Genomic DNA, 27,187 nt, shown 5'->3' with positions numbered 1-27,187 from the left:
CGAGTATATACGGCTTATACTCGAGTTTGCTTTTTAAAGCCCTCGGCTTATACTCGGATCGGCTTATATTCGAGTATATACGGCTTATACTCGGATCGGCTTATATTCGAGTATATACGGCTTATACTCGAGTATATACGGCTTATACTCGGGTCTATACGGCTTATACTCGAGTATATACGGCTTATACTCGGATCGGCTTATATTCGAGTATATACGGCTTATACTCGAGTATATACGGCTTATACTCGGGTCTATACGGCTTATACTCGGGTCTATACGGCTTATACTCGAGGTTTTTTTTTAAAGCCCTCGGCTTATACCGAGTATATACGGCTTATACTCGGATCGGCTTATATTCGAGTATATACGGCTTATACTCGAGTTTTTTTTTTAAAGCCCTCGGCTTATACCGAGTATATACGGCTTATACTCGGATCGGCTTATACTCGGATCGGCTTATATTCGAGTATATACGGCTTATACTCGGATCGGCTTATATTCGAGTATATACGGCTTATACTCGAGTATATACGGCTTATACTCGGGTCTATACGGCTTATACTGAGTTTTTTTTTTAAAGCCCTCGGCTTATACTGAGTTTTTTTTTTAAAGCCCTCGGCTTATACTCGGGTCTATACGGCTTATACTCGAGTTTTTTTTTTTTTTAAAGCCCCTCGGCTTATACTCGAGTATATACGGCTTATACTCGAGTATATACGGCTTATACTCGGATCGGCTTATATTCGAGTATATACGGCTTATACTCGAGTATATACGGCTTATACTCGAGTATATACGGCTTATACTCGAGTATATACGGCTTATACTCGAGTTTTTTTTTTAAAGCCCTCGGCTTATACCGAGTATATACGGCTTATACTCGAGTATATACGGCTTATACTCGAGTATATACGGCTTATACTCGGATCGGCTTATATTCGAGTATATACGGCTTATACTGAGTTTTTTTTTTAAAGCCCTCGGCTTATACCGAGTATATACGGCTTATACTGAGTTTTTTTTTTAAAGCCCTCGGCTTATACTCGAGTATATACGGCTTATACCGAGTATATACGGCTTATATTCGAGTATATACGGCTTATACTCGGATCGGCTTATATTCGAGTATATACGGCTTATACTCGAGTATATACGGCTTATACTCGGGTCTATACGGCTTATACTGAGTCCCCAGTTTACCCCAGTTTTGGGGTAAAATTGGGGACCTCGGCTTATCCTCGGGTCTATACGGCTTATACTCGAGGTTTTTTTTTTTTTAAAGCCCCTCGGCTTATACTCGAGTATATACGGCTTATACTCGAGTATATACGGCTTATACTCGGATCGGCTTATATTCGAGTATATACGGCTTATACTCGAGTATATACGGCTTATACTCGAGTATATACGGCTTATACTCGAGTATATACGGCTTATACTCGAGTTTTTTTTTTAAAGCCCTCGGCTTATACCGAGTATATACGGCTTATACTCGAGTATATACGGCTTATACTCGAGTATATACGGCTTATACTCGGATCGGCTTATATTCGAGTATATACGGCTTATACTCGGGTCTATACGGCTTATACTGAGTCCCCAGTTTACCCCAGTTTTGGGGTAAAATTAGACCTCGGCTTATACTGAGTCCCCAGTTTACCCCAGTTTTGGGGTAAAATTAGACCTCGGCTTATACCGAGTATATACGGCTTATACTGAGTCCCCAGTTTACCCCAGTTTTGGGGTAAAATTGGGGACCTCGGCTTATACCGAGTATATACGGCTTATACTCGAGTATATACGGCTTATACTGAGTCCCCAGTTTACCCCAGTTTTGGGGTAAAATTGGGGACCTCGGCTTATACTGAGTCCCCAGTTTACCCCAGTTTTGGGGTAAAATTGGGGACCTCGGCTTATACTGAGTCCCCAGTTTACCCCAGTTTTGGGGTAAAATTGGGGACCTCGGCTTATACTGAGTTTTTTTTTTAAAGCCCTCGGCTTATACCGAGTTTTTTTTTTTTTTTTAAAGCCCTCGGCTTATACCGAGTTTTTTTTTTAAAGCCCTCGGCTTATACTGAGTCCCCAGTTTACCCCAGTTTTGGGGTAAAATTGGGGACCTCGGCTTATACCGAGTATATACGGCTTATACTCGGATCGGCTTATACCGAGTATATACGGCTTATACTCGGATCGGCTTATACTGAGTCCCCAGTTTACCCCAGTTTTGGGGTAAAATTGGGGACCTCGGCTTATACTCGGATCGGCTTATATTCGAGTATATACGGCTTATACTCGGATCGGCTTATACCGAGTTTTTTTTTTTTTAAAGCCCTCGGCTTATACTCGGATCGGCTTATATTCGAGTATATACGGCTTATACTCGGATCGGCTTATATTCGAGTATATACGGCTTATACTCGGGTCTATACGGCTTATACTCGGATCGGCTTATATTCGAGTATATACGGCTTATACTCGAGTATAAGCCGAGTTTTTCAGCACGTTTTGTGCTGAAAAACTTCCTCGGCTTATACTCGGGTCTATACGGCTTATACCGAGTTTTTTTTTTAAAGCCCCTCGGCTTATACTCGAGTAATTACGGCTTATACTCGAGTTTTTTTTTTTCTTTTTTTCACATTTTACCGGACGGAAACCCTGCCGGGGCAGTGAGAGGGCGGGCGGGGAGCCGCCAGCCTTCTCAGCTGAGGAGGAGGGTTTCAACCGTAGGTGCCTCATTTCCCACCCTCGGCTTATACTCGAGTCCCCAGTTTACCCCAGTTTTTGGGGTAAAATTGGGGACCTCGGCTTATACTCGGATCGGCTTATATTCGAGTATATACGGTATGTAATATATGACAAGAAAATTGATAAGACATTTAAGAATAATATGGTCAGAAGTGCGTTGTTGAGGATTTGGAAAAAATATCAATATAAGTTAGATGGAAAGATACCAATATGGACCATCCCCAGACATATGATAGAGAATATAAATATATTACAAAAAATGGAAGTTATCACTTACAAAGAGCTTTTGACTATGGAAAAAGGGGAATTACAGTTGAAATCTAGGGAGAAATTGAGGGATGAAGGAAGAAATTATACATGGTTCCAGTATGGACAATTGCAATCTAGATGGAAAATAGATCAGAAAATTGGTATAAGGCAAAGTGATGATAATCTGGTAAAACAAATAAAAGATCAAGGTCAACAGCATATAAAGAGATTATATAATGTATTGGTTGAAATTGATTCAGAAATGGAGTTGGTTAAAGATTGTATGGTAAAATGGGCACAAAATTTTCAACAACCTATAATGTTAGAAACATGGGAAAAATTTGGGTGAGGAATGTTAAATTCATAAGCACAAAATTTAAGAGAAAATTTTATAAAATGTTTTATAGATGGCATTTAGATCCTAAAAACTGTCATGTATGTATCCAAATGTGAAAGCAAAATGTTGGAGATGTGATTGTGAGGATGCTACCTATTATCATATATGGTGGACTTGCAAAAAGTTAAAGCCTTTTGGATTAAAAATATGGTGGATTATGCAGAACATTTTGAAAAAGAAGATCAAGTTTGTTCCACAGTTCTTTTATTAGGAATAATCTCAGATTGCACTGTTATAGAGACAAAACTGATTCTGAATTTAATAACTGCTGCAAGATTATTGATTGCACAATATTGGAAGAAAGAAGACTTATCTACAATTGGAGAATGGATTAGTAAAGTATCAAATTTAGCAGAAATGGCAAAATTTCTGCCTACTTGAAAGACTGTACACAAGAAAAATATATATTGGAATGGAGGAAGTGGATTGATTATATTCAAAATAAGTATCAGATTAAAAAATATCAATTAGTTTTTGAGTGAAGTTAGGAATTATTATGTATTAGTTTAAGAAAGAAGGGAATTGATAGTGTGATGGTGTGAAATGGAATATGTTTTATGTTATATTTTAGATTATGTTTGTTAGTTACAATACCCTGTATTCTGTTCTGGGAAGTCTCGGGGGGGGGGGAAGGAGGCAGGGAAGGGGAAGACTATAAATTGATTGGTTGCCATTGTACAGGAATAATGGTAGAATTAAACAAGTTGGAATGGTGTAATGTCGGGACTGCTCGGCAAACACTCCCGAAGGGAAAGGGTAAGGAAAGAGGAGTAAAGAAGGAAGAAAGTAGGTAGGTAGGTGGGTAGGGAGGAAAGAAGGGAGGGAGAAGAAAGGATAGGAGGAGGAGAAGAAGGAGAAGATAGAGGGTTAGAAAGGATGGTAGTGAGAAGTGGGAAAGAGGAGGGGAAGTAGGAAAGCGAGGAGAAGGTGGTGGGGGAAGTTTAAGAAGGATGAGAAGGGAAGAAAGGATTAAAGGGGGGAGTGGCAGTCGAGCAGCCCTGACTGAGTATAATTTGAGTATAGGACTGATTGTTGGATAAGTGATTGTATTGTACACTGGTCAAATTGTGGGAATTATTATGGAAAAATAAAAAATTTTTGCAAAAAAAAAAAAAAAAAAGAGAAATGAAAAAGGAAATGATTCAATCCCTTTTTTCCTCACCACGAAGAAATATATGCTTCTATAAACACAATCTTGGTAGTCTTCTGACTCAGGGATGGGCTTCAAAAATTTTAGCAAGTGATTCTCTGCCCGGTTCTTGGGTGGGCGTGGCCATGGTGGGTGTGGCATAGTTGGCCTCCTGTACCACGGCGGGCTATTTTTGCCCTCCACAGGCTCTGGAGGCTTTCCTCAAGCCTCCGGGAGGGCGAGAATGGCCTCCCCAGGCCCCAGAGGCCCTCTGGAGGCTGAAAACAGGCCTGTTTCGGGCCTTCCTGAACATCCGGTAGGCCTGTTTTTCACTCTCCCCAAGCCTCTGCACATGCCCTGCACTTACCTGCATCCAAAATGCGTGGGGACTCCTGGGAAGGGCAGGGTGGGGTGGGCGGGGCCAGCCTGGAGTGGGATTTGGGGGTTCTCCGAACTGCACAGAATCTCAGCTAGAGTTCTCCTGAACCCCTACAAACTCCCAGCAGCCCACCTGGTCTCACTTCACTAGAAAGGGGTTTGGAGGGGTTTCATACAGACTCCACTCTGATATAAATATGTCTCACACTTATCAAAGGCCATTTCCATATGATTAATTTCTACTCTCCCAATCCTCAGTTTAGAAGGTGATTATATTTTTTGCTACTGACTTGGAATGCTGAGAACAAGATATGAAGCTCACCAGCATCCAAAAGCACTTCCCTATTACTGAGAAGAAAACCATAAAGCTATCTATGTTTGTAAAATCACTAGGAGTCAAAATTGATTCAAGGGCAAATTTATCTTTCTCATGTTAATGTACCTCAAAAGATTAGCACAAAGAGTAGCAAGATAACGTGGATAAAGTGCTTTGTGGATAGTATATATATTGAAAAGCCAAATGTAATTCCAAATTGTATTACTGTAGTCTGCAGCAGTACTTAAATACTTACCAAAAAGTCCAGTAACCTGATTAGAAAAATAATTGCTATTCTCAAAGTACAGTCCAAGCCAACCAAGTGGAGGAGGAACATAGAAAATTTTGGTTACAATGTTGTCTGGTCCTGACAGAAATAGACTTTCTTCACTCGTCAGTGTAATGTTCAGCCTGAGAGGAAACAAACTATTATTTTCTAATATTCCTTTGTACAAATTGTCATGCTGATATAGTAATCTATTATCACTTGAATTACTGTTATTGGCAAACACAATTTTAATAAATCATATTTAAATGAATATTTTCACATTTTTTTATTATTATATATCCCTTATGTATGTACCTGAAGTAATTTATATAGTATGTTTCAGCACAATGGCCTTACAGAAAATAGAAAATGCCTATTCAAGCTACACCTCAAAGTAGTTTTTAACTCCTGACCCTCCACTGATGGAAGGCCTCATCTAATACAACAGAAAGAGAGTGATTTGTTTTTAAAATGTCTTCTTCTTTGACTTCAAACCTACATCTCATGCTTTTATTAAGGTGTCTTTAATTACTTTATCTAGATTTGTGGCTATAGGGAGAAGCCAAATGCTGAACTGTTTTTCCCATCTGTTTGATGGATATTTGCCATTGGAGGGAAAATCCACCAGCCCATTAAGAAAAAGAAGAAGAAGAAGAGCAATCAATAATGACACTTTAGAAGGCAACATGAAATAATTATGTAGTTAAAGCTAACTTAGAAACAATCAAAGAGAAATTAGAGTTGTATATAATTTGCTTTTTTCAATTTGGAATTGTTTCCAGATACCAGTTTAGGATTTCCATTGTCTCCTGATTAATTTCATGTGGGTATCAAATACCATTCACACAAATTTAAATCTAGAAGAACTACAGAAGGAAGACGATAGAGAAGTAAATTCCAAGTACAGACTTCTGGATATATAGTAGATTTAACCAGGATATTGTACTGACAGTATGATCATAATCTTTGAAAGCTGATAATATATCAGAAAGGATCGATACTGTCTTTGGTAACTTGAGGTATGGTCATGATGGAGACAGAAACATAGCAATAGTATTGATCTTTTCTGATGTATTATCAGATTTCAAAGATTGTGATCATACTGTCAATGTTAATACAATATCCTGGTTAAGTCTACTATATATCCAGAAGGCTGTACTTGGAATTTACTGCTCCATCATCTTCCTTCTGTGGTTCTTCTAGATTTAAATTTGTGTGAATAGTATTTGATACCCACATTGTTTCTGTCTCCATCATGACTATACATCAAGTTACCAAAAACAATTTCAGTTCCTACTATCAAATTGTAAAGAAACTGATAATTAGAATACTATTAAAGGCAACCTAAGTCTTTCCAGTATCAGATTAACAACCAAAAAATCAGGTACAGAATAATTTTTTTCCATATTAATTTGGTTTTATCTAAGTAAATTAAAACCATCACCTCTTTCCAAGGAAGAAGGGACTAAAGATTACAACTTGGAAGTATTGATCAGATTAGTTTTCAAACTGATGATCTAGCCAATATGGACACCATCTAAACAATGGACTTCATATCTCCAAATAATTTACCTATATTCTCAAACTGTAAAAGCTCAAATATATCAATAACAATCTGACTAAATGCAGTCCTGGCTGCATTAATATCTAATTCTATCTTAATGAAGATGTGCAAATTAGATGTGAGAAAACCCAATTCAATATTATTAATATTGCCACCTGATAGCCAAGGATTTTCATTTTATGTATACTGTCTCTGGGAGGAAGAAAGAATACCTTTCAGTCTGTAGATTATGCTATCTGTAGATTATGCAAAAAGAGACTATGTTTTAGGGATTGGAGAGCTCTATTGTCTATTTAAAAAAAATGAAAAATAGCAAGTTTACCCTTCAATTGTTAAAGAGTCTCTGTCATTCCACACAAAAGAGTGACTGGAGCCATTACTTTGCAGTGTAATTTTTTCTGTTGACACCTTTATTTCCAGGTTAAGCCTCGGATAAGTTATTTCAAATTCTGTAAAATGATTGTTTTCACCAAGCTTGCCGGTCACTTGGATCCCTGGAAGTATGTAAAGGGACACTCAGGAAACATATTAGTGTTTGCCTAACATTCATTAGTACAGAAATAATTGCCATATAAACACAACGACTCTCACAAGATTGTTCTTTACTTAGTCTGATTGCCAATTCATTTGGCTGTCAATTTGGCTGTCAATTTATTTAGACTCAAAAGCTAAGATGAGTTTAACCCACTTAGGATTTACATGGGCTGCCACAAAACCGCAAGATTATTGGCTAGACATAGAAGTGTTCTACATCTACATCTAGTATATCTACATCTACTTCCTGGAAGAATGTATGAGAACATGTCCATGAATTTCACCAGAAGTCAAGCTTAATTTGAAGATGGCATAGTTACACTACACAAATAATTGCAACACCTGTTTTTGTCCAGATAGCCAACCTTTCAGTCAAGCAATCCATCATGCCAATGCTGCTGTAGGAAGTTAGCACCCACCCCCCTCCTAGAAGAATGAAATATTTTAGAAAATATTAAAAAGGCAGACTATATTTCCCTGGATGAGAAATGGAGAAACATGTTTTAAGGGCAAAGCAGCTCCCTGCAGCTTCCTGCCTCCCCACCCCACCTTTGTCAATGGGCCATTAAGGCCTCAGCCAAGTTCACTCATTTCTCCCACCTTTGTCAATGGGCAATCATCTGCAACACAATTAGGACCCATCTAGCAACAGAAATTCACCACATGATACCTGGGAAGATTACATCAGCTAGCAAGACTAGCTAAGACCCCCACTCCCTGGGAGTCTGACAACCAATCAGGACACTCTTCCTGTGCCCTAGGAAGTTCAAAGCTTAGAGAGAGCATAAAACCAGGGAGCGCACAGCTTCTCTTCCCTTTTCTGTTCAGGAACTCAAGCCATGTGATCCTGACCACCATTAAACCATCTTTCCAAGCAGTCTCCATGTTTCCAATGTCTTTATCCCCACTTGGAACAGAACCCAGATGGACATTTCTTCCAACACTGCTAAATATTTTTTACATCTGTGTAGCAGATATAAGACAAGACAATCGATAAAGAGTTGATAGAAATCCCCAACATTTAAAATAAATATAACAAATAATCAGTGAATTTGTGAACTAAGAAAAGTCAGCACACCCACATATAGATATTGGAATCTGCAACATGTTACAGTGCATTTGTCTGAAATGAGATGAAAAGTACAGACAACAAAAACAAGGATCAGAAAATAAGAATGGTGGTTTTTTTTAGGCTGTCAAAAGGAAAACATCCCCATAGAACTTTGAATATTCAGAGCTATACAATTTTTTATGGAAATCACATACCTTTCTCTGGATCAGATAACAGATTTAAGGGTGTTTGTGGCTGTCCATTAATAGATAAACAAATTAATTTTTTTTCACTAGGTGCTTGAAAAAGGAAATGGAGATTTGAAGTCCTAGCAAGAACTGGAAAGAAAAGTGATTATTAATATGTATTTTATACTGATTTATGGAATCGTCCAAGATCCTTAATATCTTAGCTTAGTTTTACGGCTGATGAAATTCAGGTAATTATAATTAGTGTGAACAAAAGGCTGCCAAAGTTTACAAAATGTTAATTAATACAGCTGTCAAATTCTTCATGGGGATATTTTCTTTCATCAAATGTCCAAGCACAGTACCCTAAAAGTAATCTCACGAGTTTTTACTCAATAACAAAGTCAAATAATGAGCTGGCATGGTCCACTTAGGCTACAGTGGTCATATGACCTTTATTTCAGAAAGCTGTCCTTTAGATTTATTCAATTTAATGGTTTATTTTCTTGACTTGGCTCTTGCATTTTCCTTTGTAAAGCATATAAACACAAACACTTTTAGATCCTTATGAACCTCTTTCAGATTTGCTTCCTTTTCAGGTTTGCCCTTTTTTTCCTAATCAAGGAAATAGGATCATTGTAACTTAAACCCATGTTGCACTTATGGAGTGAAAACTTATGAAGAAGAAGTAAATTGCAGCTTCATTTGTTTTCCCTCTGATGTTTTGCTGCAATAGATTAAAAATACCGTTTAAGGTGCTTTAAAAGGACATCCAGAATTGCCTTATTGGTGAGAGGCATATAAATTTAATAAATAATAATAATAGTATGGTTTTCCACGCTGACACTAATATATTCTTATAATAATAGTGTCTATCTTCTTTCAGATTATCGAAGTTCAGATTCCTTGCTTGTTTTCCCGCCCACCATACAGAATGGAGAGATTATTTAAACAGAAGGGAAAGGGTGGAAAAATAAGATCTCTTTATACAATCTCTCCTGTGCCTGACCTGTTTTCTTGTACCTCACACACACACACCCTCACAGAATGAGGAGATTGGAGAAGAAGAGATTTCAAGAGAGTAAGCAACACACAATGGGGAATACACTGGCTGTTTGCACGATGTGCTTGGGGCTGCTGGCTTCCCTATTGTGTGCCTGCTTATTCTTTCATAACCCCTTCCTCTTTAATGAATGTTGATACAAGCAATGTTTCCCTTCTTGCTAATTATCCCAGCACTGGGGTTCTTTTGTAACCCCTTCCTCTCTAATGAATATAAATACAAACATTGTTTCCTTTCTTGCTAATTATCCCAGTATTGGGGTGATCATTCCAAAGGGGAGGGAAGTGTCTGGGAGGCAAACAAAAGCCAAAGGTGTGAAGGTGATTAGTCTTGTCAATTACAGGCAGCAGCTGCCATCCAACGATCCCAGCACCAAGGTGGGCATTCCAAAGAGAGAGGAAGTAGGGAAAAGGAAAGCACAGTTGCAGTTACATGATTTCTCATCCAGAAAATATTTCACTTAACGGCAGAGCTGTCTGTCCCAACTGTGGTCAAATGAGGACTACCTAGAGTTACTGTTTGATTTTACACATACTCCTTGGGAAAGGCAATTTATTAGCTTTACTTAATGCCAGGGAGTTCTTAAGCCAGCATTTCTCAGACTCAGCAACTTCAAGATGTGTTGACCAACTCCATCCTGGATGGAGAACTCTGGGGATTGAAGTCCACACATCTTAAAGTTTCAGAAATTGAGAAACTACAAGTCAAGATTCAGAGATAGTGGATATTGCAAAATATTTCTAAATTAAAAGTTGAGTTTTGACTTTTGAGTATCACTATGGCTAAACTGGTTTCGTTCTGCTTCTTTTTCCTTTCAACTTCTCAGACAATTTTGTATTAGTTCAATTATTATGCAATACCATGTTCTTTCAAAAATTTTAGGCTAGCAAGTCTATTTACTTTACAAAATGACTGAATGTACAGTATATTAAAAGGTTGATCAAAGTTTTGTAATTTGCCTTAATAAGAATACAAAGCATGTTTGAACTGGGCAAAAGTCTCTATCTGCATAGTAGAACCATTGATACAGTGGTGAAATGCTCCCGGTTCGGACCAGATCGCCTGATCTGGTAGCGATGGCGGCAGGTGTTTCGGAGAACCGGTAGCAAAAATCCCTGCCCCCCCATCCTCCCGCATGCCCAGCTGAGCTGCACGATCATCAGAGGTTTTTTTCACTTTTAAAAACATTTTTTCTTCGGCTGAAAAGTTTTTTTAAAAAAAGCCTCTGATGATCGCGTGGCTCAGCTGGGATTGTCAGAACCTTTTCAAAGCATTTTTTCTACAACCTCTTCAGCCGAAGAGGCTGTTTAAAAAAAAGCTTTTAAAGGGTTCTGGCGATCAGGCAATTCAGCTGAGATCGTCAGAACCCTTCTAAAGCATTTTTTCTACAACCTCTTTGGCTGAAGAGGCTGTAAAAAAAAGCTTTTAAAAGGCTCCTCTGGAGATCCCAGCTGAGTTGCCTGATCATCACAGGATTTTAAAGTAAAAAAAAAGTTGGCCATGCCCACCCAGTCACATTACACCCCCCACCAAGCCACGCCCACAGAACTGGTAGTAAAAAAATTTACATTTCACCCCTGCATTGATACCTATTAATATATCAATCTATTTTTGCATATGGGCAATCGACTGACACTGACCATGAGTTCCTGACTTTAACTTTGGGTCGAAATGTACTTTCTTTCTTGAATGCTCTGTCGGCTTCCTGAAATAGCTCCCTGAGATAGGATGACCTGCAGAAGTGTACATGTTAGTGAAGCTCACTAGTTTTTCTCTTTTACTTTGATCTGATATACAGAATCTGATATATACAATAGCATTTCATTATCGAAAACAAAAATTATATTTATTTCTTACCCAAACCTAATCTCAAGATAAGAAGATAAGAGGCTTCTCCACCTGCCACAAATACATTTACACACACACACACACACATACAAACACACACACACCCCAACACAGATATAATATATGAATACTATTAATAAGTGTGTGTTTCCCACAAATTTGCATGGATACACATAGAAACAAAGTACTAAAATCAAATTAAGGCGTGGTAATCCTTGCTTACTGGCTTCCTTGTTCAGTAACCATGGGAAGTTACAGTGGTGCTGAAAAATAATATTACAGACAATCCCCACATTAAAAACTTTTGCAGCATCCCTCAGTCACAGGATCACTATTATAACCAGTATGTTTTTGTCCTGTGCCTCATCTGTGTTTTTTCCTCCCTTGCAGAATAGAGAGATTGGAGAGGATGGAATTGTAAGAGAGTAATCAGATACACAGTGGGGAATACACAATGAAAGCAATGCCTACTTTGCTAAATTCCCCATTGTGTGCCTGCTTATTCTCTTGTAAGGATAGTCCTTGACTTATTATCATAGTTAAACTCACACTTTTGGTCATAAGTTATGATGTTGTTGAGGAGGTCACCAGATGACCGCACCCAATTTTATGGCAGTCATTAAGCAAATGCTGCAGTCGTAAAGCAAATTCTATGTTTGTTAAGCAAACCCATTGTTTGATATGGGGCGGGGTCTTTTTTGTTGGAAACTGAAAGTAAATACCAGTTTTTGGCGAAAACATCATAAATCGCAATCACATGATCTCTGGGTACTGCAAACAGTTGTAAAGGTAGGCCAGTTGCCAAGCACCCAAAATTCAGTCACTTGACCATTATAGTCAAGGGGGGGCAGCCATTATAACTTTGAATACAGCCCATATTCAAAAGGACTTATGGCCCATATTATATGGGTCATAAGTCCCTTTGGGGAGCTTCATCCTAATTTTAAACAGTAGCTAAGTGAACCGTTGTGAGTCAAAGGCTACCTATAATCCCTTCTACTCCAATATCCTTGCTCTGAGGGGGAGAAGGAACAGATCAAGCACAGCAAAGCTGGCTGAGGAACTCTGGGAGTTGAGGTCCACAAGTCTTAAAGGGACCAAGGTTCGAGACCCCTGGCCTAGAGAAGTTGCAGGTGTCATGTCCCACTCCTCCGCTGATGGCCGGGTCAGGGAAATCCGAATCAGGCGTGCCTCTGCAGCTCTGCCAAAGTCCTAGCAAAGTCCTCAAGGCAGGCAGGAGACCAGAAAGTGACTTCAGCAAGATATGTTCGACTTTGCCTGACTCAGAGAATGCCAGAAAGCAGATCCTTTATATAGGCCATGGGGTGTGGCTCCATGACTCAGCACTTATCCAGGCCTGCCCCTCCCTTCCTTCTGACGCCGCCACCTATGGAGCCAGGGCTGGGGCCGGGAGGTGCTCCCTCCTCCGCAACCTATCTGGGCATGGAGCCAGGGCGGGGGCCAGGAGGTGCCCCCTCCTCCTCAGCCTGTCTGGGCATGGAGCCAGGGCTGGGGCCGGGAGGCATACTAGGACATTCTTCAGCGTTCGGAAGCAGATAAGAAGACCCCGGCTGCGCTGAGAGCGGGCAAGACACAACAGCAGGGCAGAGAATGTAAAGAGGTAAGGATTGCAAGAGAACAAGCAGGCATACAATGTGGAATACATTGGATTGTTATCATAGCATGCTCGTGACTCCCAGGCCTGAGAGATACTGTGTTTATTTTGATGTGCATTTCCCATTTTATGCCTACTTACTCCCTTATATTCCCTTCCTTTCCAATGAGTGAAATACAAATATTTATTGCTGTCTTGCTAATTATTGCAGTACCCAACTGGGGTGAGATTCCAAAGGGCAGGAAAGTGGAGAAAAGGGAAGCATAGTCACAGAGACATTATTATATACTTGGTAACCAATCCAGAACAGAATCAAAGGCTGAGTGATAGCAGACTTCGTCAACTCTTCTCCAGCCAGGCTGCAAAACATTCAGATGGACCAGCAGATGGCAGAAAAGATGTAGAGTTTTCTGAACCCCTTCTCTGCCACCTAGCGATCAAACTGATTATCACCTATTGAGACTGACTACCTGTTTATTCACTGCCAGGTCCTGTCTATTCTAGCATAAATATATCATGCCACCCAAAGCAAATGCTTAGGCTCTTCTCAAGATGCATAGTGGGCCTGCATCAGACAACAACTAGATTTTTTTTTAATGTTTGAGGACACTCCAATTGAATTAAGGCACTCTTGTGACTATTTAGTAACTACCTGTTATAAAATAAATATTGTAGTCTATGGAATACACAGACTGGCCATGTTGAAGGCAGGCACAGTTATTCAAAGTTGTTTCAGAAGACAGGACAAAAAACAATGGCTTTATATTACCAGGAAGCAGATTTCAGGTGGACTTTCGTATTGGTAAGGATGGTAAGGTTTGTTCAATAATAGAACAAAAAGCCAAATAGGCCCTGAATTCTCCTTGCTGGAAACATTGAGAGAGAGGCTTTATAGCCATGGGTTAAGCCATGTGAGGTAGTGCTGGATCCCTACCCCGGGCAGATGTCAGGCATGAAGAATCGGGAGATAGTCCTTGACTTACAACCATTTGCTTAGCAACTGTTCAAAGTTATAGTGGTGCTGAAAAATGTGATTTAAGATTGGTCTTCTCACTTATGTCCATTGCAGAATCCCTGCAGTCATGTGCTCAAAATTCAGGCACTTGGCAACCAGTATGTATTTATGATGTGATTTTACATTGATTGCCATTTGCGACCTCTTCAACTGGCTTCCAACAAGCAAAGTTAGTGTAGGAAACTGGATTTCACTTAACAACCATGGTGTTTTGCTTAACAACTGTGACAAAATAGGTTATAAAATTGGGTACAACTCATTTAATGACTGCCTCCCTTAGCAACAGAAGTTCTGATCCTATTTGTGGTTATAAGTTGAGGACTAACTGTATAGTTTTAATAGATTGTAGTAACAGGATATGGTTGGTACAACTAAAGAAAGATGTGTAGATCTTTGATACCTGACTCATGGAGGTGGATTAGGTTAGTTTAAATCAGATTTAAATCCAAGTGACTTGGAGTCAGAGTTTCTCAAGCAATTCTATTTTGCATAAAAAGTTTGGAGTTGAGGTGAGCGGCCGGGAGGCTGGGTGAGCGGATGGCTGAGGTGAGGGGCCACATGAAGTGAGGCCCCTTCGATGTGAGTGATGTTGAGTTGGCCACACCCAGCCAGTCACATCACTACTCAGCCATTCCTACTCAGTTGGTCATTAGGGCAGAGAAATGGTTGTTAAATTATTTGAATCCCACTAGTTCCAGTTAAGATGATTTAGCTCATGCCTACCGTATTTTTTGGAGTATAAGATGCCCCTTTTTCCCCAAAAAAAGAGGGTGAAAATCTGGGTGTGTCTTATACACCGAATGTAGCCCTGCCCAGCTTCTCAAACAGAGGTTCAAGAGGCTGAAAAAAGCATCAGAAACAAAGCTTCAGAAAAGAAGTCCTCAACCAGAGCTTCAGAAAAGAAGCCCCCAAACAGAGCTTCAGAGGCTTTTTTTCTGAAGCTGTTTAGGAGGCTTTCAGAGACAGAAAAAAAAGTTTTTTCTGAAACAGAGTTTCAGAAATTTCAGAGGCAGAAAAAAAAGTAAAAAAAAAAAGCAAGGCACAGAGCTCACAATCAAGGAACCTGTTGCTTAAATTCACCTCTGGGAACAGCTGATCGGGGGTATTCTGGGAGGCCGATCCACCTGCCAATCAGCTTTTTTCTTATTTTCCTCCCCAAAAACTAAGGTGTGTCTTATACTCCGAAAAATATGGTATACACAAGATTCTAGTTAACTAGTGATCAGCACTAAATTAGTCCTAGGTAAGAGTTAATTAAATTCAAGGGGGGCAAACTTGATTCTTTTGTGGGAACATAATGATTCCGGACTGATTCCTCTCTTGACTCCACCCCCTAGGCTCTGCCTCTTCTTTGCCTACATCAGGAGACTAGAAGATCCTTCACAAGCCTTCCATTCTATCATTGTATGGTCATATATCAGAAGTATTGTCTAAACAATGAGTATAGGACAGAGTATAGGACAGAAATAAGGGAGGAAAATGAAATTATTTAATAGATGTTGTAGAGACTGGAACAATTATTTATTTATTAAATTTATATGCCGCCCTTCTTTCCAATTAGGTTCCCAAATGAAAGGCTATATCCATATCCATATCTATATCATCTATATCCATATCTATATCATCTATATCTATAGCTATAACGTGGTCTACGGCATAATATACATTACCAACACATGCTCATTTGTAACATATAAAAATAATATTTATAGAATACTTTTGTATCACTGTTGTTTTGTTTGTTACGAAAAAGTAACTTGTGTTGAAAAACCAAAGCTTTGCATTTTATTTTGGATATTTCAAAACATACATTAAGAAAAGGGTAGGTTTCTTACTGGAATAACGTTTTAGATTTTATTATTTATTTTTAGAGAGGATCACACGGGCAGCCCACTTCTCAATACTACAGGCAATAGTGATCAAACTAACAGATTGTACAGTAATCTTTGTTAGACTTAAGATGATAAAATACCTGGGGGACCAGCTGAACGCATCAGAGATTCATCAGGAACACTAAGCCTGAAATTTGAAGCAACCAACCTTGCACCTATGAAAAAATACTGAAATTAGGTGGGTTTTATCATGGAAAAAAATGACAGAAATAAATACCGGCACTGTATTTCTAGAATAGAAAACATACCGTAGCCTGGGTGTTGAAGCACAACTGAACTTCCAGCAAATCTTCGAAAATTTTCCTGGAAATCCTCATTATCTGAACAAAGAAACAATGGCAGAAATAATATCAACTTTACTAAAAAAAAGTGCTTCCGTCATTTTCTAGATTCTCAGCTCTCTGAACTGTTCCCTTGGGCTTGAAAGAGAGTATGCTCACCCATCTCTGAGATTATTTATGTTGAAAGATTACAACTGTTTTGAATTAGACCTGTCAGAAGTTAGATTCTCCTGCTTTAATGGGAAACTCATTATTATTCTATTTATTTATTTATTTATTTTGTATCCTGTTTTTATTATTTTTACAAAAAAATCAAGGTGGTGAACATATCCAACACACCTTCCTCCTCCTATTTTTTCCACAGCAACAACCCTGTGAGGCGAGTTGGCTGAGAGATAATGGTTGGCCCAACTTCACCTAGCTGGTTTTCATGGCTAAAGTGGGACTTGAACTCACAACCTCCTGCTTTCTAGCCTTGTGCCTTAATTACCAGACCAAACTGAATCTCATCATCTTACTAGTTCACCAAATAATTTGCAATCTAATTCAGAATTCTGAATTACCAAATTCCATCAAGAGACTTCATAACACTAAGAGATACAATCACAATCACAACATATAATCTATAATAATAATAATAATAACAACAGAGTTGGAAGGGACCTTGGAGGCCTTCTAGTCCAACCCCCTGCCCAGGCAGGAAACCCTACACCATCTCAGTCAGATGGTTATCCAACATTTTCTTAAAAATTTCCAGTGTTGGAGCATTTACAATTTCTGCAGGCAAGTTGTTCCCCTTATTAATTGTTCTAACTGTCAGGAAATTTCTCCTTAGTTCTAAGTTGCTTCTTTCCTTGATCAGTTTCCACCCATTGCTTCTTGTTCTACCCTCAGGTGCTTTGGAGAACAGCCCGACTCCCTCTTCTTTGTGGCAACCCCTGAGATATTGGAACATTGCTATCATGTCTCCCCTAGTCCTTCTTTTTATTAAACTAGACATACCCAGTTCCTGCAACCGTTCTTCATATGTTTTAGCCTCCAGTCCCCTAATCATCTTTGTTGCTCTTCTCTGCACTCTTTCTAGAGTCTCAGCGTCTTTTTTACATCGTGGCGACCAAAACTGAATGCAGTATTCCACGTGTGGCCTTGGAATAAAGTGGCATTATAAAGGGCCACTAACACTTCACGTGATCTTGATTCTATCCCTCTGTTTATCCAGAACTGTGCTGGCTTTTTTAGCAGCTGCTGCATACTGCTGGCTCATATCTAAAGGGTTGTCCACTAGGACTCCAAGATCCCTCTCACAGGTACTTCTGTTGAGCAAGGTACCACATATATGGTACCTGTGCATTTTTTTTTTTTTGCCTAAATGTAGAACCTTACTTTTTTCACTGTTGAATTTCATAATCTGTTCCTATATTATTTATAGAACATAAGAATTTAGGAATAACTATAGTAGCAAGACATGCAATGAAAATAACAAAGCTTTAAGCTATAATCTTCTGGTTTCCATTGTATTTATGAGTCTTATTTTATAAAAAATATATAATACAATATACTTAGTTTAAAAAGAGAGTGGATAGAACACAGTTCAATTTTATACTGAAAAATCTAATATGTGAATCAATATTAAGGGAAAAATACATTTATGTCTACATGCTTACAGTATGTTTTTAGAAAATCTAAAGAAAATGCAATTTATATATACTAAAACCATACAGTACAGAAAATAGCTTGATATATTACTGTTTATATTATTGAATAAACAAGGAATAGAATTAGGATTTTAAAAAAATTGTTGCTAAAATCCTCAAAGAAAATAAAAAATAATGTTAGAAAATCTCAATCTTGTTTCATGGTAATCAATTAACACTTGAAAAATATATACTGTATTCAGAGTGAACATCAATGATACCCTACCTATGCTCTCACAGGCAATATTGCTTTTCACACACCTGATTATTGCTTTTTATAATCACACACATGATTATTGCTTTTATTTAAGAATAATAAATTCACCCTGGCAGCACTTACAGATCTCCTCAGAAACATTGTCCCAGTCATTCTTCCAGCAGCTGATTGAAATTCAGAAGTCAATGGAATGGCCAGCAATCTATTAGAACACGTATGCTGTACATAGAAATAAATATGTGGGTTTTTACCTTCTTCTGTTGGCTTGTTAGCCACCTCTTCAGCTTCTGGCTTAGTGACCACCATGGAAGTCATGGGTGTTACAAAGCTGTACTTCAGAGAGAGGTTTAATGTTTGGTTTTCCAGGTTTTTTTTCTCTGCTCTTTCTGCCAAAACGCTAAAACACAGAGCATAATTTCCACTGTTTCTATATGTGATTCAGGATTTTTTAAATATAAAATTAGCATGCTTCAGAAGTTTTAAGATGTGGTTTGGAATTTTCATATTCTTTCACTGAGACACAAAGTGAAACCAACTGAAGGACAGAATAGACTAAGGAATGAACCAAGAATGAACAACAGAACTGAAGAAAAACATTGTGCCGTTCTGAACTCAAGCTACTTGAATTAGCTATAATATCGAGAAGAAAGTTATTTTCTTTAAGTTATCGTCCCCCCAAATATGCAAAGATAGTCACTTACGACTTTTCTAATAGCTGTTGAATGGTTAAATAGGCCCATAGTTTTTCAATGAAATTTCCAAATATGTATTCCTGCTGTTCAAAAACTTGTGCTTTCTCTGTGACATTAGCATTTTCTTTCAGGGTCAAATTGCTTCCATGCTGAAAAATGGGGGAAGGGATCAGGGTGAGTTTTTGATATAATTAGGTTGTATTCTGCAGAACATATTTGAAAGGAGAGTTCCTTTCAGTTTAGTACCTTCAAGGAAGCAAAGATTATAAACATTAAAATTAAAGCACTCAAAATGGAGAATTGGATGGTCAAAATATTGAATTCATTGGGCACATTTGCACAACACGATGAAGCAAAATCTGGTTTAACCTGCAAATGATCCTAACAGCTGTTACACTTGTTGAGATACAGTCCTTTCATTCATAGTTAAAGATTTCTTTATCATCCAATATGTAGCGCAGCAGCTTCACTTGTGTCTTCTGTAGACATATATACTCCATTTTGTATTTTTAAAACACTTCGAAGGTAACACACTGTTACTAGTTTTCAGAACTTAGTTTGGAAACATAGCTCAGAATTTCATCTGAAACAAAACTCTTGTACCTTTTCAAGGTAGTACTTACCCCCTGAGCTTTTATTTCCAAGGAAAATGTATCAATTTCATTGTCAAGTTTTCCAGCCACTACAATTTCAGAACCCTCATAGAGCAACTTAAAGTTATTCTCAGTGACATCCTCTACAGCATTGCCAAGATAATTTATATTAATCTCCTTCAGGATAGGAATAGCCACTTCACTATAAAAGTCCTTAAATGAAGAAAGAGACAACCAGGGGTAATCAATGCATCAGTCAGGAAAATTAAGATTATTTTTAGCATGCTACTGATGTACATCAAAAGATACCGATAAGCTTTGAACATCAGTCCTTACCTGGAGCTGAAGGGCTGCATCTGAGTCCTCATATATACGTCGAGCAATTCCCGAATTATTTAAGGCCAACTTCTCCAGAAAACTATAGCTTACATCAAATCCAAAGCCAAGGCAGTAGAGAAAATACTTCCCTTGATTTGCTTGATTTATGTTTTTCTGTATTTGCTTAGGGTTTGTTTCACCTGTTATATGGATGAACATGCACAAATATCTGGATTACTTTGTTTTAAATTGTTTATTGTATTTGCTGACTTTTCTACTTTATCAGCATTAGCTGTCTTGAGTGCCATTTTCTACTGAAATGACAGGATGTGAACATGGTCTGTGTATACATAGCGGAGTACCTCATATGTCCCTGAACCAAGATAAAGGATTAAGAGAGAATAAAGGGCATGTGAGAATAATAGCATAGGCAATAGAATATGACTGCTACAAAATTCCAAAGTGTTATTATCACATAAACCAAACCCAGCAATCCACAATTTCTGTGGATTAGAGATGTGATTTCTGAAATATTTAAATGATCGACAGATTCAGTGGTGAAATCCAAATTTTTTACTACCAGTTCTGTGGGCGTGGCTTGGTGGGCATGGTGTGGCTTGATGAGCGTGGCTTGGTGGGTGTGGCAGGAGAGTTACTGCAAACTGTCCATTCTTACCCTACTCCAAGGGAAGGATACTGCAAAATCCCCATTCCCACCCCACTCTGGGACCAGCCAGAGGTGGCATTTGCCAGTTCTCTAAACTACTCAAAATTTCCACTGTTGGTTCTCCAAACTACTCAAAATTTCCACTACCAGTTTTCCAGAACCTGCTGGATTTCAACCCTGAACAGATTAAATGATCAACAAGAGAGCTACAGTATGCTTTTCTTAGGCTGATCCTCATTGTAAGGATGATGATAGAGTTTGTTTTCCAATATACTTGAAAAGATTTATATAAATTATCAATAGCAATTTTTCACTCTCTCTTTTCACCAATCTCAATCCTTTGGTCTTCATATTAACAACATATTCACTCACCTACCCACACATAAATATACTGTACATGAATAGGAATGAATAATGAATAAAACCGCTGAATGAATAAAACCACTGGAAAGAAGTCAGAAGAAACATTTGAGGATATTTGAATTGTAAAGTTCAAGAAGTGAAGCAAAGCTAAGGAAGAAAATAATGCTATTTTAAATAAGATTTTTTTTAAAAAAAATGATGTCATTCAAAAGTATATACTAAAATAAATAAAATGCAATGAACAGCAATAAGAACTGGGTAGCTTTTCTGTTCCTAACTTACCAACAGTGGGTTCACCATCTGTCAGCAAAATGATCATTGAAATGCTGTTTTCTGGCAATAATTCCTCATAAGTGGCTTGATCCAGAGAATTAATGGCTGTCAAAAGAGCTTCATTAATATTTGTTCCTGCAATATGAAAAATTGTAACAATGAATATGCTAGTAGTATTGGGATTGTTCTAAAACCATGGAGCATAATTTTCAAGGCATTTGAAGAAATCTATTTAATCAGATGCAGTTTTAAGTCTCCTTGCTGATTAAATAAATACAAGTAAATAGAGGCATTTTGACACTATTTCTACTATCCAGTCATTCAAAAGCAAAATTTCAGGACTACCACCTTCATTACAATTGAACTACCCAATCTGTGTGTTCCAGAGAAAAGATTGGTGATCTTTTAATTTTGTGAAGTTGATGCTTCTTCATAAATGTTCCTTTTCAATGGCAACACTTACACTACGGCATTGCTTCCCAGCAGAAATCAATTTGACCCCTATTTTTAGCCTTCTGGAAATTAATAACAATTGTGATATTCCAGAGGGCTTGTAGTAAATGTTAGGATGCCAGTGGTGTTATTTATTTTGGTTTCAGGCTGTTATTGAACATCTAAATTTATTGTGGATATTTTAATTTCATGCTTCTTTTTGTTTGCCTTTAATTGCTTTAACTGCTAAGAGTCTTAGATTATTTATTCACTTATAAATTACATTTATATATGTCACAAATGAACACATGTGCTTTGAAGCCAACTAATATTTCTCCATTGCCAAAATATTATGAATGTCTTCAGGCTGCATCACATGAGCAACCAGTCAATGCAAAAATCAGTATTAAGTCAGTGCCTGGCTCCATATCCATATTTTTATGTCAAGTTGTGTTCATTCTTTTCTCCCAGCTGTGAACACCTGCTAGAGAAAGAGCTGCAAAAGTGCAAAAATCATAATCTCTTCTGGTGGGTTTTTTTTCTAAAATATCTTCAAAGTAATAGCATATTGGTAATATGATACAGCAACTGGGCCTGTTCTAGGAAGAGTCGAAAGTTAGATTTAGAGTCTTGGAAAATGGAAAATACCGGCCTGCCAAATTTCTGGAGCTTCAGATTCCAAAGGGAAACTTGTTAACTAAAATTGAAAGTAGTCCAGCTAAGAACAATAAACAACTGATGAACAGAGATGACAATGTAGTGTCCCATTGCTATGGTGCCGATCTGAAGGGAGCATTAAGTCCTTATATGGAATTGTCATAACTTACACAAATAGAAATCTCTGGTTTCAAATCACTATTGCTAAGGCAATAGTAATACCGTTCATTTTCATAATAATAGGTTCATAATAATAACTTCAGCTGCAAAGATCTAACTTTGTTGATCTCTCTCTCTCAAAAAAAAAGATAAAAGCAAAGAAAAAGCAAATACATAGAGGAATGAACATTATTATTAATAGTAGTATTGTAGATCTTTATGTGGAGACCATGGTGCTCTCTGAGCTTTTAGGGAAAATAAATTTTTTGAGCTTTTTAAAAAAAATCTCTGAGCTGAGATTTTTATTCAGGGATAGATAGATGACAGACAGACAGACACATAGAGAAATGTCAACTGGAGGGAGCAAATATAGCAATAGTAATAGCATGGTATATAAAATAGATTTATATACCATTCCATAGTGCTTTACAGCATTCCCTGGGTAGTTTACAATGTCAGCATATATTAGCCCCAATAATCTGGCTCCTCATTTTATGAACCTTGGAAGGATCAAACTCCAGACTGTGGGCAGAGTTAGCCTGTAATAGTGCATTCTAACCACTGTGCTACCCGGGCTCCTAATTTATCTAATACTCCGGTCTCCAGTTTCCCCCAAAACAACAGCCCTCATTGTTATTAATGTACTCTAAAATACCTTGAACGATGTTGAATATAAGAAGGAAGAAATAATTATTATGTGATGTTTTTACAAAAAAAAATCAAGTAATTATATGAAAAACTGGAATCAAGAAGGTTTATATATCAGTTCCAGTGAACTCCTGATTAAACCGCTATTATGAAGATGGACAAAAATGGATTTCTTCTTAGTCCTCATACTGACCTCCATGCGCATGAATGGTTTGAACATACTGTTTAGCTGATTCCACATTCTCCTTGCTGGCTTGCAACAAAGTGGGCTTCCACTTTGAACTACGACTACTAAAGACAATTAAATTAAAATGGTCTTTAGGATTCAGATCTTCCAAAATCTTTTCCAAGGCTTCTTTAGTCTATAACAAAGAGTAAAACAACACAGGGTTAAATTCTGCAACCTAAAGCTAGCATTTTGACATCTATTATAATAAGTGAAAATATATATAATCTTTGACCTGTGTACACAGAACCTTCATTTTCCCCTTAATATAAATTAGAAAACACAGGAAGATATATTTCATAATTACAATTCTTGCCTTTTATAAAACAAAGGCAGTTGTTAATAGTTTCCAAATAAGATGGAATATTTAACCAACTTCAAAGGGTAATTATTCGACAGCTCATTTTAAAGGTTTTAGCCAATTGCTCAATTATTTGTTTGCTAGACTTATATTTCACTTTTCCTCCTCAATCTCAAATCATTTTATGAGAAATGCTCTGTGAGGTAGGTTAGTTAAGAGAAAATGACTGACCCAAAATAACTGGTACAGAGAAAGAACAAGCTAACATGTGTATCTTGGTAATAATAATTCACTTAAAAGTTATGATATATACAAAGCCAACAAGGAAATAACTTTAATCAATAGAGGGATGGAAAGAAGTCCTGTTTATTCTGCCTCTAGCACATCATTGTTCTTTCTTGATTCACAGCTATAAAAGAGAGAGGAGGCTGAGGATATCTGAGGTTGGCTTGCTGAAACAAAATAATTTTCATTGGAATTAAACTTGGCATATAATCAAAACTATCAGTAAACTCAAGAATTTTGGGAGAAATTACCTGCCGAATTTTATTGCCAATCATAGATCCACTTTTATCTATAACAAAGATGATATTTTTGGGAAATACTGGCATTTCACTGGGTGCAAAATAATGGACAAAATAACCATTCACGATCTGAAAAGAACAAAATACGTTATTTTAACATGTTACAGACAGACATTTTGATATACTGGAAGATAAAGAAACTAAAATTAGCTAAATAGGATACTGGGTCAAAAATACTGTACTTTTATGTTTTTTTTTATAAATACTTTTATGTATTTATTTAATTTATATCCTGTCCATTTCATCAATTGGATGAGTCTGAAAATTTGGTTGAAGAAATACATTTCTATAAGTTGTTTAACTCTCCAAAGCATATATTAGTTTACTGTATGAAAAGTACTGAAGTCCAAAACCAAATGTTAGCCAAGGACGTCTACTTTAACAAGATGTAAATGTAAATGCAAAAGTTGGCTTGAAACTCAACATTAAGAAAACTAAGATTATGGCATCCGTACCTCTCAATTCCTGGCAAATAGATGGGGAAGAAATGGAGGTAGTGACAGGTTTTATTTTCCTGGGTTCCAAGATCACCGCAGATGGGGACTACAGTCAAAAAATTAAAAGATGCTTGCTCCTGGGTAGAAAAGCTATGGCAAATCTAGACAGCATACTAAAAAGCAGAGACATCACCCTGCCAACAAAAGTGTGTATAGTCAAGGCTATGGTTTTCCCAGTTGCAATGTATGACTGTGAAAGTTGGACCATAAGAAAGGCTGAGTGCCAAAGAATTGACGCTTTTGAACTCTGGTGCTGGAGAAGACGCCTGCGAGTCCCTTGGACTGCCAGGCGAACAAATCAGTAAGACCTAAAGGGGATCAACCCTGACTGCTCTTTAGAAGGCCAGATCCTGAAGATGAAACTTAAATACTTTGGTCACCTAAGGAGAAGGAAGGACTCACTGGAGAAGAGCCTAATGCTGGAAAGACAGAGAACGAGGTGGCTGGATGGAGTCACTGAAGCAGTAGGCGTGAGCTTAAATGGACTCCAGAGGATGATAGAGAACAGGAAGGCCTGGAGGAACGTTGTCCATGGGGTCGCGATGGGTCAGACACGACTTCACAACCAATAAAAATGTATTTTTAACTATAGATACATAAATTCAGCTCAATAAAATATATATCCTGAATGGAAATGACCTCTATGTTTATTGATAGGCAGTAAAAATCTTTTGACTATATCTGTTCCAGCTGTGGTTCGGTCCATCCATTCCCCACCCGCTTTTTCCACAGAGAGCAGACCAAAACAGTGTGTGCTGTTTCTCATAGGATACGTTCCCTGCTGTGGAGTTACATTGCTGTCCATTGACAGTTCCCTGGCCTAAAATTTGCTGACCTGATCACTGATCCCTGTCCTACCTTGACTGCTTTTGTGCCACGTTCCTGTTAATCGCCAGTTTTTTCTCTAAGCTATTGGGTGGCAAAGCTTAATAGATTTGAGTTTTTTGAGCCTTCCCCTGTGGATACCTACCAGTTGACCTCTTTAGGACATTTCCCATCATCTGAAATATATACCTTTAGATATAAGTAGAGGTCTGGAAGGATTCTATTCAGAAATTTGTTCTGGGGTGGGATAGCACAGCAAAAATGAAATTGTCAATAACACTGTATTTTCATACACTATAATTGTACTGAGCGATGGTGGTGCAGTGGTTAGAATGCAGTACTGCAGGCTAACTCACTGTTCAAGATTGACTCAGCCTTCCATCTTTCCAGGTCAGTAAAATGAGGACCAAGATTGGGGTCAATATGCTGACTGAAAAGTCTTCTGTAGAACTTTGGAAACTATCAAAGTTTCTGTCATGTTTCAATCCATCTCATGTTAATACTTTTGAAAGACCATTCAGTTTGGAGCACTTTTAAACCTCCATCTTTTCCATTCCTCAATCTATCCAAAAGTGTTTGCCTTTCCAGCTTCTGATTTAAGACATAGTGATTATATACTACAAGCAGGAGAATGGAGAGCTCCTGTCACTGGGGAATGAAAAACATCGATTTGCTGTCCGAAGCTTTCTCAGGGCAGTGTGGAGTAAGAAAAAGGAAAACTAAATCTAACTCCAGTACCAATGCAACCAGTCCCAGTTGAGGGTCTAAGGATGAAGTATCACAAATAGGAATATAGCCTAAGAAAATTACTCTGAATTTATGATAGAATTTGAGAGATCTGGGAAATAAATTGATATTCCCAAGGGTCTGAAGGCTTTTATTTCATTTCCAGTAAGTTTTGAACAAACAAGATTAGTTTTTGTTTATATCCCTTGGGTTCACATTTCAGTACTCTGAATCATTGAATTGGAATCATTGACCAAAACAGAGGGTCAGGCCTCTCTAAATGACCCTTTCTCAAAGCTTAAGGTTCAGCTAAGGGTTCAGCTAAGTGTACCACAACACACAGTCAGGCAGCCACACAAAGTACCATCTTCCAGTCCAGAAGCAGACAAAAAAAACATGCCACATATCTCAGGAGGACAGTGAGTGCAGCTGTCCTAATCATTTCATGAGAAAAGGGATTGGGGGGGTTCCCCTGGGCTTCCCTTTCTTTCCCATTGAGTGCTACCTGAGAAGAAGTGGTGGAACAGAGATGGTATGTGTAGGAGAGGACTTAGAACAGGTAGTCCAGCCAACTTATGGCCATTATGAAGGCATGAAGATTCTCTGTATCTGTGGCCTGTCGTTTGGGTGATTTCTGGATAAGAGTTTGTCACAGTCATGAAAGAACATTAGATCCTTCTCAAAAATGAACTTGATGAGCTAACAGATGATGAGGGAAAGGTCAGAAGTGGGTGGTGTAGTCAAAAACAAGAGAGCTCCACCCTCAAATAGCACTGCAA

The 27,187-nt window shown here is 38.0% G+C and overlaps 1 protein-coding gene across 2 annotated transcripts in view; it reads right to left on the bottom strand.

Moving 5' to 3' along the window:
• LOC131193400 (inter-alpha-trypsin inhibitor heavy chain H4-like) overlaps nucleotides 1-27,187 on the bottom strand; it is a 47,185-nt gene that overhangs the window by 10,762 nt on the left and 9,236 nt on the right. Inside the window, exons 7-19 of one of the 2 annotated variants that reach the window (XM_058173506.1) lie at nucleotides 24,313-24,429; nucleotides 23,443-23,611; nucleotides 21,363-21,488; nucleotides 20,069-20,250; nucleotides 19,763-19,945; nucleotides 19,149-19,288; nucleotides 18,699-18,844; nucleotides 16,504-16,575; nucleotides 16,336-16,410; nucleotides 11,526-11,618; nucleotides 8,850-8,972; nucleotides 7,372-7,543; nucleotides 5,474-5,628 (exon numbers count right to left, since the gene is read on the bottom strand). In XM_058173506.1, the coding sequence (XP_058029489.1) occupies nucleotides 5,474-5,628; nucleotides 7,372-7,543; nucleotides 8,850-8,972; nucleotides 11,526-11,618; nucleotides 16,336-16,410; nucleotides 16,504-16,575; nucleotides 18,699-18,844; nucleotides 19,149-19,288; nucleotides 19,763-19,945; nucleotides 20,069-20,250; nucleotides 21,363-21,488; nucleotides 23,443-23,611; nucleotides 24,313-24,429 (1,753 nt within the window). The remainder of the gene's footprint in view (nucleotides 1-5,473; nucleotides 5,629-7,371; nucleotides 7,544-8,849; nucleotides 8,973-11,525; nucleotides 11,619-16,335; nucleotides 16,411-16,503; nucleotides 16,576-18,698; nucleotides 18,845-19,148; nucleotides 19,289-19,762; nucleotides 19,946-20,068; nucleotides 20,251-21,362; nucleotides 21,489-23,442; nucleotides 23,612-24,312; nucleotides 24,430-27,187) is intronic. The other variant, XM_058173507.1, reaches the window with a different exon arrangement.

This window comes from Ahaetulla prasina, chromosome 2, assembly GCF_028640845.1.
Source record: "Ahaetulla prasina isolate Xishuangbanna chromosome 2, ASM2864084v1, whole genome shotgun sequence".
In the NCBI taxonomy this organism is placed as follows: domain Eukaryota; kingdom Metazoa; phylum Chordata; class Lepidosauria; order Squamata; family Colubridae; genus Ahaetulla; species Ahaetulla prasina.
Note: the sequence above shows the minus strand (reverse complement) of the source record. Positions and strands in the feature narration are given on the sequence as shown.